This window comes from Phocoena sinus, chromosome 7, assembly GCF_008692025.1.
Source record: "Phocoena sinus isolate mPhoSin1 chromosome 7, mPhoSin1.pri, whole genome shotgun sequence".
NCBI lineage: Eukaryota > Metazoa > Chordata > Mammalia > Artiodactyla > Phocoenidae > Phocoena > Phocoena sinus.
In genome coordinates, this window is record NC_045769.1 from 6,678,060 (window position 1) to 6,694,355 (window position 16,296).

At 48.4% G+C, this 16,296-nt stretch overlaps 1 protein-coding gene and 1 pseudogene across 10 annotated transcripts in view; both read right to left on the reverse strand.

The window, feature by feature from the left end:
• The window catches only part of LOC116756491, a 264,380-nt pseudogene that overhangs the window by 103,187 nt on the left and 144,897 nt on the right, over window positions 1–16,296 (reverse strand).
• Window positions 1–16,296, reverse strand: part of DGKD (diacylglycerol kinase delta) — a 109,801-nt gene that overhangs the window by 31,973 nt on the left and 61,532 nt on the right. For 7 of the 10 annotated variants that reach the window (XR_004350663.1, XM_032636885.1, XM_032636884.1 and 4 more), the window contains exons 4-9: window positions 3,835–3,939; window positions 3,448–3,580; window positions 2,557–2,663; window positions 2,099–2,224; window positions 1,847–1,949; window positions 999–1,161 (exon numbers count right to left, since the gene is read on the reverse strand). Coding sequence is in view for 9 of the 10 variants with exons in the window: in XM_032636885.1 (XP_032492776.1) it covers window positions 999–1,161; window positions 1,847–1,949; window positions 2,099–2,224; window positions 2,557–2,663; window positions 3,448–3,580; window positions 3,835–3,939 (737 nt within the window). In the remaining variant the exon portion in view is untranslated. Of the gene's footprint in view, window positions 1–998; window positions 1,162–1,846; window positions 1,950–2,098; window positions 2,225–2,556; window positions 2,664–3,447; window positions 3,581–3,834; window positions 3,940–5,590; window positions 5,707–13,226; window positions 13,246–13,731; window positions 13,799–16,296 lie in introns of those variants that run through there. The other 3 variants (XM_032636887.1, XM_032636886.1, XM_032636888.1) reach the window with 3 other exon arrangements.

Genomic DNA, 16,296 nt, shown 5'->3' on the forward strand with positions numbered 1-16,296 from the left:
ACACGTGCTCATTCCGCCGTCTACTGCGCAGCCCGCCCTGCCCAACACCCCTTCGTGGCATTCCTCCAACATCCCTGGCACCTCGGGGACCAGCGGCCTGCACCTGTCTGGTGCGTCCCCACAGGGCACCTCCAGGGTCCCTCCAGGGAAGGGGGTGCTGTCACCAAGGAAACAGGCTAGAGAGCTGCCGCCGGTGACCATTCTCCAACAGCAGGTCTCTCCAACCAGACCCAGGCTCAGGTCACAGGAGCACCCAGCTCCAAAACCAACACCCTCCAGGGAACCTCCCAGGAGCACACATCCCCGCCCCCCCAGGGAGCAGGCTCTGCGGGCACTGCCCGCTGCAAACATCCTGCACCACCTCCCGCACGTGCCACGGGGCTCGCAGAGCTCCCACCTGGAGCCGGTGCTTCCAAACGGGGAAGGAGTTGGTTCAAATGCCAGAATTTACAAAAGCAAACGTTTTCCACAAACCTCTGGATCGTATAAAACTAGAAAGCACACGTCAGGTCTCTTACTTTGCCAGATACACGGGGCCTTGCACATCTGCATGTCACGGCACCTGCAACTTAAGTAAACTCAAGTGCCCTCTAAAATGAAAAATCTCCCTTTTGGCCTCACTGGAGAAAAGCTTCCTACTCGATACTAAGCAGCCATTCAAAAAAATGAGGCAGATCTGTAACTACTGACATCAGAACACATCCACACTGCTGTCGGCTGACACCCATAAAAAGCACACCGCACAAGGGCAGGTAACCTAGGCCCCCACCTGGTTTCAAAGTCTGTGTGTGCACACGACTGAAACACACACTGGAATGTTGGAAGGACACAAAACTCTATGAAACATTCAGAGTGGACACGTCTGCCAGTGGAATTTGGGAAGGGTAACTTTTATTTCCTATTTAAAATTTTCTGTATCTCTGAATCTTCAAATAAGCATGCATTTTCTTCAAACGGTTTTTAAACTCCAAGAAAGATATATTTTACAAGCTTCCTACCCAAGGTGTGGTCCTCCATTCATGAGGTCAAAGACCTGGGCAGGGTTCAGCAGCTGCTTAAATCTTCTGAGGAACTTCACACCCTGGTTGTCCCCACTTTTTGAATTGACGAAGACCAACAATGGACTCGTGCAGGATGGAGGACACGTGGCCTTCCAGAAGCCTAGGTGTGAGGATGGAAAAGGACAGAAGGACATCTGAAAGCCACGAAAGACATCAGGGCGCCCTCAACCGTGTACCAAGTAGACACCCCCCGTGGGACCTACAACTTACACGTACACACCCAGGAAACCAGCAAGACATTAATCCACGTTTCCACAACGCCATCCCCCATGTAGAAGGAAGTGAGTCCTAATCTGGTCTGACCTCACCTTTGCAGGACTCTAAATGTCAGACACTGCTCTCAGTCTAGCAGAGGTGACTTCCTGAGACACGTGCCCCAGTTCCCAAGTTCCCACCAACACTTGTTAATATGCATCATCATGTACCATCTGGACAGGCGAGCGCAGAGGCGGAAGAGCGTGTAATATCAGCTACTAGACGAGCCTAGTTGACGGACAGCCCACGTCAAAGACGGAGAAGCATCTTAGACTCGGTTTCTACTCAACAGCCAATGGACCCACCACCTTCAAGTAAGGTCCTGGCCTTGAGTCCAAGGTGCCCAGAAGCCCAGCTGTCAGGACACTGTTCATCACCTCCTCTCCTCTCCCCACAGTGGCTGGGCCTGACCTCTTCCCGACCGCATCTCAAAATCACTGACATAACCAATTCCAGGGCGGGGGAGGGGAGAAGGCCTGGAGAAGGAAGCACGAGGAAATGGCTGAGACGGGAGAGCGTGTGGTACCCACCATCAGAATCGATGCTGTTGAGAGCGGTGGGCGGGATGACCGACACTTTGCACAGGCCCAGCGGGCACTTGGTCAGTAAGGATTCTTTACACGCCGTGTGCACCTAGAACACGGACCCACTCGTCACAGGGGGCACCGGCATCCCTCCCACACCCCAGAGCTCTCCCCAGCCCTGCCGCTGCAGGAGCTGTGCTCTCGGACCCGGCCGGCCTGTGCCCATCTGGCATTTGCCCAGAGGCTGCGCTCGCTCACCATGGCCTTGCACCAGAGGCAGCGCCAGTCCTGCAGACGCAGCACGCTGCCACAGGTCTTGTCACACACTGTGCACTTGGCGCTCACGGGCAGGTTCCCCTCCAGCCACTGGTGAGGCATGGCGATCTGCAAGCCACACAGAGACATGCACCAGGGGTGTCCTCACAGCCTCCACGCAAGCCAAGGGGACCCTCAGGCAAAAATGCTCCAAAATGAATTCCACGAGGGGGTGGGGCAGGGTCTGCAGAGCCCTGTCCAGCCCACTGCTCCCTGCCGGCATCCACAACTCACAGGGACTGGCCAGGGCTCGGGGCCCCCAGACACCAGCGTAACCAACCAAGGGAAACCCTGCCCTCACTGTCCTCAAGAAAGAGACCTGAGCACAGGCGGGAGGTGGTGGGCGTGCCTGGGCCTCTTGCCCCGGTGCTACGAGGGCCGTGCAGGGTCCCCGGGCATACCCCGTCCTCGTCCTCGATGATGTCCTTCCCGATGGAGGCCAGCGTGGTCCACTTGCAGTTACTGGTCGCACGCACAGCACAGCGTTTGTGGGCCTTAAACTTACACACTGTGAGAGAATGAACACGTTAACCCTCGGAGCTGCGGCCATGGTCTGGGGTAGACTGCCCTGCTCTCCTGGGAAAGTTGGGAACCAACATATATGGTTAGTTTACTCATAAACGAAACCACCAGGATGCGTGCAGAGACCGCTCACGGGGAGACCAGGCATCCAGCCTGGCCAGGGGGCGGCAGGCTTTCTGTGAAGGGCCGGAGACAAAGCAGCTCAGGCTCCGCGGGCCAACCATTCGGCTCTGTCCCCGCAGCACAAGGGCCGCCGTGGCCACACTTCACATACGGACACTGAAATTTAAGTTTCACGGGATTTTCTGCGTCACAAAACAGTTGCCTTCTTTTGATATTTTTCAACCTTTTAAAATTGTAAAAACCATTCTTAAGCTCACAGGCTGTACGACATCAGGCGGCAGGTGGGAACTGGGCCCGGGGCCACGGTCCACCTCTCTCTGCTCCTGCCCAAGCCCAGGGCTCTATCCTCTAGATCTGGAGGACCATTTACCCAGAGAGGGGCTGAGAGATACTTTAACTCCTTTTTCCCTGTGTCCTCTAGGTTTCCTCTTTGTGTCTCATTACTACCAATTCCCTTCTTTTTACTTTGTTCCGTTATTACAAATAATAATTTATCAAAGACTCCTGAGCAGGCACAGTAAACAAGGGCGGAGTCATACAAGCCACTCTACTCCTGACTGACCTGAGGTGACTGTGCTTGGATTCCTAAGGCTTTGTCATGTCAAACCTCAGGCCACTTTTCCCAGCGCAAAACACATCGTTCGTACCTTCACAGGACAGTCCGTGGGACGTGACCCCAGACAGAGCCTCTCGGCACACATTGCAGTAGGTGGGCCTCGCGTGGGAGCAGGCGTACCAGTTGTGCATCCCTGAGAAGTGGTCCATGCTGTACTGGGTAGGCTGCAAACAAAGAACAAAGATGGCAAAGATGAGGCACCCCTCTGACCTCCCTAAACATAGTAACTTGGACGAGATTCAATAAGAAATCAGACAGGGTCACTGCCCGATGGCCCAAAGATGAGCAACAAGCCTTAAGTTTGCAAGGAGCACGCTGAGAAAGTGAGCTCCAGACCGTAACGGCCCAGCATGGGGGACATTCAGATGGCAGAATACAAGGGGGAGGGCGACAAAAAGGGAGGGCTTCCTCCCCTAACCTCAAAGTGCTCCCTGCTCTGGACCGTCTTCAGCGCTGCGATCCAGTCTTCCATCTCTTTTCTGTTATCTGCACATAGGATGAGTTTCCTACATGGAGTGATGACCTAGAGAAAGAAACAAGAAACATGCAACATGTCCATGAGCAGAAGACAAATGCTAGCAACTATGAAAATTTTTAAAAACCTACCTTCACTATATACTTTCTTTTTTCATGAAAAAGTACTGTTTCATTCAGGTATTCAATTGAACAGAACATAAAGATGGTTATCATGGGCCATTAAAAGTCAAGAACAATCTCAAACCAAAAAGACAATCAAATTTAGATTACAGATTCACCAAAATCAACTCAAGTGGACATTTACCAACTATCTACTACTGAGACACGGTAATCAGCCATAGGCAATTTTATTTATTCGTTTATTTATTTTTTGCTGCATTGGCTCTTCACTGCTGCATGTGGGCTTTCTCTAGTTGCAGCAAGCAGGGGCTACTCTTCCTTGCAGTGCACGGGCTTCTCTTTGTTGTGGAGCACAGGTTCTAGGCGCACGGGCTTCAGTAGTTGTGGCGCATGGGCTCAGTAGTTGTGGCTCGCGGGCTCTAGAGAGCAGGCTCAGTAGTTGGGGCGCATGGGCTTAGTTGCTCCGCAGCACGTGGGATCTTCCCGGACCAGGGCTCGAACCCGTGTCCCCTGCATTGGCAGGCGGATTCTTAACCACTGCACCACCAGGAAAGTACCGGCAATTTTTTTTTAAAGGAAAAGAAAACACAGCTTCCATTGCTCCAAAGAGCTCACAAGCTGACACCTAGCACTTGAACAGTTTAGGGAAGTCTGATCCACAGTTACTGTAGGAATTTCCTGTGCATTTCAAGCCTATCATACATAAATGTTCTTTTAAAAAAACCTTTTACTGTATGACAACAGAACAACAACCAGCTACTACAGTCAGGCCTGAACAATTTAACTAGAAATGAGGTCATGAACCTGGTAATAATCAACAAATGAAAATTATACCTACAACATATAGAGACTTTATAAATCAATAGTAAAAAAGGCTATGAACTTGCATTTCACAAAAGAAATACAAAATGGCTAATAAAGGAATGAAGAGATGTTTAATCACTCTCATCACCGGGGAGCACAAATGAAAACAGCAAACTATTTTTCACCTATCAGATTGGCACAGTTCTTAGAGACAATAATCCAGTGTTGGAAAAGGTGTGAGAGAAGAGTCCTCTTCAAGTACTCATAGGAGGGAAACAGAGTATAAACCTTTTAGAGAAAAATGTGACAATGTCTATCAAAATTTTTTTAAATCAAAACCTTTTACCTAATTATTTTTATAATGCTGTAAAATATCTACATGGTCCCAAAGTCAAACTGACAAAATAAGGCATTGATTTTATGTGTCCCTCATCCTAGTTCCCTCCCTTCCCGAAAGGCAGCTTGAAAACTAAATAAATACAAGTATGGTTTATCCTCCCATTTGTAAGATACATGCAAATACATGTATATATTCATATTCTCTCTTTTCAAAACAGGAGCATACCACAGACCCTTCTGTCCACTCTCTGCTTTTTTAATTTAATCACAGTTGGCCCTTGAACAGCACAGGTTTGAACTACAAGGGTCCACTTACACGCAGGTTTTTTCCAACAGCAAATATTCCATGACACATGGTTGGCTAAATCCACAGATGTGAACCATGGCTAGGGAAGAACTGCGGCAAACAAAGGAGGGCCGATTATAAATTATACCTGGATTTCCAGCTGCGCGGAGGGTCAGGGTCCCTGACCTCTGCGCTGTTCAAGGGTCAGCTGCACACATCCTGGCCATCACTCCTTAGCAAAAGACCGCGATTCCTTATTCTTCCAACAGCTGCCCAGTGCTCCACTGCATAGAAGCACCAGAGTCTGTTCAACCAGTCCCTGTTCACGGAAGGTCTATGTTACTGAAAATCCTTTGCTATTTCGAACAGCAGCACAATGAACAGCCTTTACGTGGATCTTTTCATTTATTTACTGGGGTATTTTCGGAATAAATTCCTAGAAGTAGAACTGCCCTGACAAAGAATAAATGCATACGTAATTTTGCTGCTATCGCCAAATTTCCCTCCAGGGGGTTTGTACCATTTCGCACTCCCACCAGCAGTGTTAGGAAAATGTCTGCTTCTTCATGGATTCACCTATAAAATACGTTATTTAACTTTCAGATGTTTGCCCATTTTAGAGCTTTAATTTATATTAGAAAGATCCAATTTAGGAATACCCAACTTAAGTTATTAGATGATCATGTTTCTGGCTCAGAAAATTTAGAAATAGTGTTTTATAGATTATCTCTTCCATGATTTCCATAAACTACCTACAAAGCTTAATCACAGAAGGGGGTAAATAGAACTGGGTCACAAATGCACGGTGCTGTTCATTCTTCCACGACCGGGGTAACCACGATAATTCCACGTAGGGACCAGGCTGGGTGTAAAAGAGGTAAGCCTAGGAGAGGGTGCAGGGAGACAGACAGAACACAGAGGCCTGGAGCAGCCGCGCCCTCCCGGGGTCAGGTGGTGGGAGCTGCTCTTTCACTCCTGGAGAGCACGGCAGTCGGCTGTACCCCACCCTCCCAGCAGACGCCGGCCAAGTGTCTGCTCTGGACATGGGCTCCCAAGGCCATGACAGGCAAGGTTCCTACTCACACAGAACTTGCACTGGGGAGAGACAGACAAACAAACCACAAAACAATTTCAGACACTGACAGGAAGCGGGTCATGTGCAAGGGGGCTGGTGGGTGCTCTGGACCAGGTGGTCAGGGAAGGCCATGGCAGCCTGGCAACCGCCAATGGCCTGGGGTCGGTGCATAAGGAATTTTCATCAGCAACTGGATGTCTATAAGATCTCAGCAGACACTTCTTTATGATTCACTCCAGGGTGAGTTTTCATACTTGAACATTTTTATGAGCATAATAAATACAGTTACAGAAAGATAGTACATTTATTTTGCATAACTCAGGGATTTATTAGGAGTTACTATGATATCTACAGAAGAGAACAATGAGATTTTTTATGCCCATCCTATTTTAGGTCTTGACCAACAGATGAATGTCCAAGAACCTGGTTTTCAGTCTTCTTTGTTTAAACTCTTGCGCCTGTTTGAAGATACCTCAGACAGAATCCCACCTGGCCACTGACTGTTTGGGAAACGTTTCCCTTCTGGAAAAGGAGAGGTGTTAGAAGTCACCTGCCCGGGTTGTCACGGGACTGAACGGGGCCAAATGTGCACAGGACCCAGCAGGGGGCCCAACACACCCCCGGTCTGAAGCCCTGCGAGATGTGTAACTTGGAGCAGCTGCCTGTGCCTCCACTTGCTCACCTGAAAACTGGCACTATTAATGGTGCTGTCACATCCTAGCGGTGCTGTGAGGTATGGGGCAGGGAGCACGTAAGGTGCTGAGAACAGCACCTCGTATGTAAACACCCCACCACCATTACTCTTGGTGCTACTTCAGGCTCTAGGTCCTGACCTTAAGGTATTTTCTCTTTGATGGAACTAAAAGATAAAAGATGGCTCTTCATGTGGGCAAATCTTCCTGAGACCATTCTGGTGCCAAGAGTCCACCTCCCGATCATGAGAATCATCACAGAGGACGCCCATCAAATAAAAATCAATCTCTGCTTCTCTCTGACCACGCCCTGCCACCTTGAGACAGAAGCCGTATTTCTTAGTTGCCCACAAGACGGCTCATCACTCCATTCCCTTGGAGGCTCCGCCTCCCTTTGGTCACCAGCAAGCGCCTCAAGACTCCTCCAGCCCTGGGGAAGCTTCATGGGAGAGGTGAGGCTGGGAGGGTCTCATCAGGAGGAAGGGAGAGGGGAGGCTGTTTCTGAGAGAGAAGCCTTGGACGGGACTTCCTACTGAATGAACCCCTTGGTTTTGGAGACACAGCAGGCAGGACAGGACCCAGGAGAGAAGCAGGTGTTGGATGAGTCCGAGGCAGGAAGAAGGCAGGATTCAGGGGAGATGCCCTAAGGAATAATAAGAGTGTCCCTTTGTTTGGGCTGCAGCCAATACTGTAACTCCTAGAAACCAAGGAATGGTGCGAAAAAGCTAGAACTATCTCCAAATCCTAGCCTTCACACAGAAAAGACTTTAGAGACTAAAAGATACTCTAAATTTTTCAAGCAAATTTGTATGGTAAGAAACAGTTCACACAACTCAATGAACTTAGAAGGTAAATGCAAATTAAAAGTAGGGTAATAAGGTGAACTTAGAACAAATCAGCAACAGCACAGAGATTCAGCGGGCTAGGTCCATGACTGGAATAAGCAGACGTGGTATTAAGGGACGGAGCAGAGGAATACGATGGGGCGAGAAGACAGACAGCCACATGGAAACCCACAAACTCAAGAGTGAAAGCACACCACACACCCTGAAGTCAGAACATGAATGAAACAGAAAGGATATCCCAGAGGAAGAGCAGAGAAAACAGTGGAAGTATTTCTCACATAATCCTCTGAGGAGGCCAGAAGCACAATAAACAGATCTGAATTCTTAGACACTTGCTGGAGTTCTCCTGAGGTAGAAAAACTTAAAAATCAGTGAGAAGAGAAGCAGACCAACTAACAGGAAAACGGACAAAAGACTTCAACAGTTATCTCACAACAGTTATTTCACAAGTCACCAATAAGGGACACGAAAAGGTGCCCAACTTGATTAGTCACCTGGGAAGTAGAAATTAAAACCCCCCCATGTGGTACACCTTTCACGGCGGCTGAGCTAAAAACAGCGCTCAGTGTCAAAAGACAGTATGGAGTGCTGGCGATGATGCAGAGCAACCAGAACTCTCATGTGGTTCTGGTGGGAATGCAAGTTGGTACAGTCACCCTATGGCTCAGCAATTCCACCCATCGGCCCAACAGAAATACAAACATATCTCCTTCTCGTCGAGACACAGACAAGGACTTCATGGCATCACTACTCTTAAGAGGCCCGTACTAGACACAACCCAAATGCCCTGCATGGGTAAAGTGGATAAATAACCTATAATGTATTAGTACAATGGAATACTGCAGAGCAATGAGAATGAACCACCTGCTGCTATGTGCAATAATGTGATGAGTTTGACAACGCTGAAAGAAGCCAGACACAAAAATATATATACACTATTCATATAAGTTCATTATGCACATACAAAGTTAAAAAAAAAAGTAGGGCTTCCCTGGTGGCGCAGTGGTTGAGAGTCCGCCTGCCGATGCAGGGGACACGGGTTCGTGCCCCGGTCTGGGAAGATCCCACATGCTGCAGAGCGGCTGGGCCCGTGAGCCATGGCCGCTGAGCCTGCGCGTCCAGAGCCTGTGCTCCGCAACGGGAGAGGCCACAACAGTGAGAGGCCCGCGTACAGAAAAAAAAAAAAAAAAAAAAAAGTAAAACTAACCTATAGGGTTAGAAGCTAGCTACTTCCAGGAGTTGCTTTTGAGGAGAAGGGTACAAAAGAGGAGCTACTGGAGGCTGCTAACGTTCTGTTCCTTGATCCGGAACATTCATCAACCTGTAGATGCTATAATCGAGACACTTTTCCATATGTGTGCTATACTTCAGTAAAAGAATATAGAGCTCGGAATAAAACTAACCATGTAACCAAATCAAAAGAAAAATGGCAGGGACTTCCCTGGTGGTGCAGTGGTTAAGAATCCGCCTGCCAATGCAGGGGACATGGGTTCAAGCCCTGGGCCGAGAAGATCCCACATGCCACGGAGCGACTAAGCCCGTGCGCCACAACTACTGAGCCTGTGCTCTAGAGTCCACGAGCCACAACTACTGAGGCCGTGCGTCACAACTACTGAAGCCCATGCACCCTGGAGACCGCACACCGCAACCACTGAGCCCAGGTGTCACAACTACTGAAGCCCGCGCACTTTAGGGCCCATGTGCCACAACTACTGAGCCTGCGTGCTGCTACTGAAGCCCGGGCGCCTAGAGCCTGCGCTCCACAACAGGAGAAGCCACCGCGATGCGAAGCCCGCGCACTGCGATGAAGAGCAGCCCCCGCCCGCTGCAGCTAGAGGAAGCTGCGCGTGGCAACTAAGACACAACACAGCACCCCGCACCAAAAAAAAAAAAAAAAAAAAAAGACAAACGGCATAGCTACCCAGACCCTTGGATAAAGTCTGTTTAGAAAACTAAATGCACAAGAGAGGCAAAAGAAGACAGAAGTGTATACATGAACATGAGAGACTGGCAGAGCTATATTAAAATAGTGGACAGATCTTAAACACAGGAAAAGTGGTCAGCCTTACTCATAAGATAAATGCAACTTAAAATTACAAGATACCTATTTTTTACCTACACAAGTTTGATAACCTGCTCTGTTGAGTCTCATACATCAAGGTGTAAATAAATAAACTCCTACAGAGAACATCTGGTGAAATCCAGCAAACTTTAAAATATACATCTTTGTCGTAGCAATAGTGCTTCTACAAATATGCCTTCAGGAGCACTGACATGGAGTGTATACGAGGTAATTCATGAAAGTTTACTGTAAAGACAAAAGGAACAACTGAAATACTGATCAAGGTATGACTGGTAGGATGCTGGCGACATAAATCATGGCACCTTCATATATCGGCAGCCTACACAGCCTTAAACAGACTGAAGTTACTTACTCTTCATGCCCTTACAGGGATCAGCCTCTAAGATACACTGTTAAGTGCTCAAAACAAACTGCAGGAATAGTCTGGGTGTACAGGAAAAAGTAACTTAGTCACCTCTGGGAGGGGGCTTCTGAGGGGCTGGGAAACTTACTTTATACCTTTCATCCTTTTGAGCTCTTTACCTTGTGCATGTATTCATTATAATTATTTTAAAAATAAAGCCTTAAGTTTATAATATATGCTAAAAACAAAAAAAGAACTTTTTAAGTTCTATATTTTTTCCTTATTAATTTTTGTTCCCATCCTTTCATAGAAATGATCTTCCTGGAAATATGAGAAAATGCTAGATACTCTAAATGAATCTAAGACACCCAAGTCAGACAAATATCTTCCAATGTCCTGGGAAGAATTAGCCAGGGAGGTTACCGGGCAGTGATCTTTGAGAAATCAAGGAGAAAAATGAGACATGCTGGAAACACACAGATATGATGTCTCAATGGAGAAGGTGGACGCTTGAGTTACACACACAGGAGCGGACAGGACAGGGAAGCAACCAAGAGGATGTCAGCAGCAGCTCCCCTTGGCCGGGCACTTGGCAATGATGGGAAATCTGCTAGGTGTTGACAGGTGTCTGCTTGTCCCAGCTTCCCCACCACGTGATGGAGGAGGGTATCAGGAGAGGAAACTGAGGCCTGTCGAGTGACCTGCCCCAAGTCCCACAAGTAATGAAGCAGGGGGCCAGGACCCTGGGCAGCGGGTCCCCACCTGGATTCCAGGCAAGACTGCCATGTGAGCGATGCCAGGAATGGAGGGGCTGAATGCAGGGAAGGAACCGGCAGTCGCCAAGAGCTCTCCTAGGCTCACTCGGAGCAGGCAACGTCTGGTGCGTTGCATTTCCTTTTTGACAGGAATACTGGCCTGGAGGATCAGTGCAAGGATGACACGGACATCTCACTGAGTCACCCGACCGCTGCCGCTCCCACTCCAACCAGGTTTCCCAAGAGTTCAAAATAGAGGGTGGAGAAATACGATCTGGGGGACGATGACAAGGGCGATCCATGATTCACCAGCAAAGTCCCGTCCAGCAATTCCTCACCACGGATTTGGATGTGCCTCTCATTTGTAAATGAGACCTTAAATGACAAAAAGATGGAGATCCTGCAAACTTTGTCACGCTGGGACTACAGGCCAAACCAAACCACCTTAGCAGTAATAAATGTGAGGCCCTGAGCCTGGGATGGGCCAAAGGCCACGACAAGCAGGGCAAGCAGGCAGGGCAGACATGCAGCCTTGGGTCATCAGATTTCACAGATCCAAAAATAATAAGAGTAACCAGCAGACTTCTGATTCCGGGAAGACGGTTAGACATACTTTTCCTTATTCCTCTGGCTAAGTACAGCTAAAACCCTGGACTTAGATATAAAAAAATATGCAAAGGCTCTGAAGGGTGGAGAGAAGAGGGCCTGAGGAATGACAAGGCACTGAGTTCTCTCGGGTCTCTGTTTGCCCCTGACATCCTAAACACGGAGCTGAAGAAGCCCAGCCAGAAACACCAAGGAGTACAGAAAGAATTTAAAAGCTCACCAAAAGCCTGCCCTCTCCGGCCATGGCTCCAGGAAAGGGGAGCCTAACAAGGCAGAATCAACAGTGGGAGAGCAGCCAATAACCACTCTACTCCAGCCAAACGGAAACAACTGTGGCCCCCACGCCCACCACGAAGGCAGCAATAAGGCTCCAACACCGGCCACGTGTTGCCCAGAGAACACCAGGTAGGGACTTTCACCCCTGCCAGCCACATCCCCACAGTGTCAGAGGGTATACAGAGGCAAATTCAACATCAACAGCCATTCAGGAAATGCTGATTAAAATCACAATATGACTATACACCTACGAGAATGGCTGAAAGAAAAAAGTGACACCATCAAATGAAGATGTCCAGAAACCGGCGCATACTGGGGGGAATGTACAGCCACTCTGCAAAACAGTTCGGCCGTTTCTTTAAAAACCAAACACGAAACTACAAGACAACCCTGGGATTACAACTCTTGGGCATTTCTCCCAAGAAATGAAGACCCATGTTCACACAAAAAACCTGTCCATGAACGTTTATAGCAGCTTTATTAATAATCACCAAAACCTGGAAACAACCCAGATGTCCTTCAGTGGCAAATGATTAAACTCACAGTGGCACACCCATTCCATGGAACACCACTCTGTATAAAAAGAAACTATCATACACACAGTGACCTGCAGGGATCTCCAAAGAGCTCTGCTGGGTGAAAAAGCCAATCCTGAAAGATTACATACTACCTGATCCCATTTACAGAACATTCTTGAGATAACAAAATTACAGATATACAGGACAGATTGGTGGTTGCCAGGGGATAAGAATGGGAGTGGGTGTGGCTATAAAAGGACAACCAGGGGATCCTTGTGGAGATGGAAACCTGGATCTTAACAGTACCAATATCAACTTCCTGGCTGTGATATTTTACTTTAGTTTTGCAAGATGTTACCAACGGACGGAACTGGGTAAAGGACACAAAGGATCTCTGTATTATTTCAATTCCATGTGAATCTACAATGATCTCGAACTAAAAGGTTTAATTAAAAATAAGTAACCACAATCAACGTTTTCTAATAACTAATATGTTTAAATTAAATGTTAAGCATTCAGAACAATGCTGTATTTCTTAAGAACAGGGGCACATGTGGTCTCACTCAGCACTCATTAAAAGTATAATCTTACCTTGCTAAAGTCCTTTATTTGTAGGTGGCACAAACTCATAAAATTCACATCTGATTTGCCAAGGAAATATTATGCGGACACACCCTGGGTACATAATCTCAAAGAAAACGAAATTGGGTCCTCCCCACGTGACATGAGGGTCACAGTGCTCGCTGTTTTCCGGCTGTGACACTTGGGCTGGTAGTCACACCTGCACAAGACAGAGCACCGGAAATGGCAGGACTCGCTTCTGTACACAACAGTGCTTGAGAAATCAGTGAAGCCACATCTTACGTCAGCTGTGAACCTCAGTCCTGCCTGCAAACAGCTCTGTACTTCTGGGGTGGGCCAGCCCCAACGCCCGCAGACAGGAGGTACTCTCCGGGAGCAACCAGAAACACCCTCAAGACAAGCTGCCCCGCCGCTCCAGACCCACAGATCCCACTGCCCACCAGACAGGCCCACGCACACACCAAAACAAGTCCTCCCACCAACTGCCCACCACCCCCGGAAGCCTCAACCTCACCTCCTCTCCCATGCTCAACCCTCATCTGGAGGCTCCAAATTCTTCCTTTCTTCTCAGAAATAAGTTCAGTCACTCTTCCGTTCCAACAAACAGACAAGATCCCTGTTCCCTGGAGCTTACATTCAAATTCAGACAGGAAATAAATATAATAAAGAAGTAAATTATATAGCACAGAGAGTAGTACTGGTGATAAAGTCTATGGGGAGAGGAGAGAGACCAGAAGAAAGAGGTCAGGAGACTGAGGTAGGCCTCACTGGAAAAGACTGGAAGGGTGTGGAAGAGAAGAGCCTGAAGCAGGAGCGCAGCCAGTGTCTGGAGCGAGTGAGCCGGGGAGAGAGGCCGCCGGGGAGAGAGGCCAGGCAGCCTGGAGAAGCGACAGGGCCCAGAGTGCCCTGGGGGCACCTGTAAGAGCTCTGGCTTTTAGCCCCAGTGAAATGGGGCCCGTGGAGCTTTTGAGCAGAAGGCTGACATCTGACTTGGGTTTAAAAAGCATCGTTCTGGTTGCGTTATTGAAAACTGGGCGTAGCAGGTAGGGCAGAAGTCGGGAAACCTTGTGGGAGCGTGCTCAGCAATCCCATCGAGAGATGAAGGGGAGGGGAGAGCAGGACTCTGACACCTCCTGAAGACAAGGGGTTTCCTGACAGGATGTACAGACAGGAGCCACAAAGACCCCTGGAGTAGTGGGGGAGAGGCCGCCACCCTGGGAGGGGAAGGCTCTGAGCCGGCTCGGCAGCTGGGAGCCGGGGTGGGGGGTGGGGGGGCAGCAGTGCAATTCTGGACGTGCTGGGCTTGGGGTGTCTATCCAGATGCTGGGCATGGCCAAGATTTTATCTCGTTCATGAGACTTCATCACCTTGCCATCAGCCTGGCTACATTATAAAAGGAAATAATATCACTCACAAGTTACCACTGTTGGCGGGTCGCTTAAAAAATTTAAAGCTTTGGGCTTCCCTGGTGGCGCAGCGGTTCCGAATCCGCCTGCCGATGCAGGGGACGCGGGTTCGTGCCCCGGTCCGGGAAGATCCCACGTGCCGCGGAGCGGCTGGGCCCGTGAGCCACGGCCGCTGAGCCTGTGCTCCGCAACGGGAGAGGCCGCAGCAGTGAGAGGCCCGCGTACGGCAAAAAAAAAAAAAAAAAAAAAAAAAAAAACTTAAGGTTTTGCAGAGCAATTTGACAATATCTCATCAAGCTAAAGACGTGCACACCTGGCAATTCTACCCTTAGAAGCACACTCTAAAGAAACTCGTGCTGTGTGCCCAGGAAGACTAGTCTGCAAGGCTGAAATCTGGGAAAACAAGTCGACAGTGGGACACGTCATACACTGGACCCCAATGTAAGCCACAAAAACAACCCTGGAGCGTCGTGAGCCTCAACTCACTGTACCTGCGAAAAGTTCTGAGGCTCATGTCCCACTCCCTGGAAATTCTGATTTAATTCTAGAAATCAGGAATCTGTCATTTTAAACCTTGAACCACTTAACTAAAGATGAATGTATCCACCTGGATAAAATTCAGAAACGCAAAACTGGGTGAGAAAAAAGCAAGCTGCAGGACATGTGTAGTGTGACACCATTTATTAGAAGTTTTTAAACTGATTAAACAATACTATGTATTGTTTATACCTACATATATGAGTAGAGAATGTATAAAAAAGGACGCAAACAAATGATAAACCGCAAACTCAGAATGGGGGTGACCTCAGGGGAGGGAGGGCAGGAAGGGAACAGGATAAGAAAGGGAATATAAAGGACTCCAAGTACATCCATAATGTTTCTTTCTCAGGCTGGGAAGTGTACACAGTTGTTCACTATGTTACTTTTTGAATGCCTGAAATATTTAATAATTTTTTTAAATGTTAAATGTTTTGGCACAAAAATATGCTAAAATATCCAAGCTAGGGCTAGAGACATACACTATGTTTTGTACTTATAGTTTACAGTATTTACACACACACATACAGAGTACGTACAATTTACTGTACTTATGGTTTACAGTATAAATTTATAGTTTGCCTCGTGGTTATAGCTTAGCCCCACAGAAGGGAATTGTGTCAGCCTGCAGACAGATTCTGCTGGTAAAACCGGGGAATCTCCAGCAGCCTGAACTTGGCGGTCATGCGTTCATTCACTCACCACACAGAACGCCCCCCTCCGGGCACTCGCGTGGCAGTCACACTCCCCGCCCACCTCTGCTGGCTGCCATGCACTTCATAGCAGACACAACTGTTCCTAATTTGCCTCTCAAATTTCTTATCTCAAAGTAGATTTATGAATCCTAAAAGAGCTGGCTGAGTGTGTGAAAATGAAATTGATGCTTTATGAAGGGAGCAAGGGGGAGGCGCGCTGGCTGGACGGCTCAGAACGAAGCTTTTAGAGACCAAAAAAGAACCTTCTCTCCCAACACACCCCCTGGTCAACCACTGGGGTGGCAGCTACCAGAAGCTAACATCAAACCCCAGGAACTTCCTTTTTGAGGATTCTCAAAGCACACAGAGACACACGTCCTGCTGCTCAAAGGCCAAGCGAGTTCAGTAAGCCCAGTGATAGAATGAGAGGTGTGGAGAGAG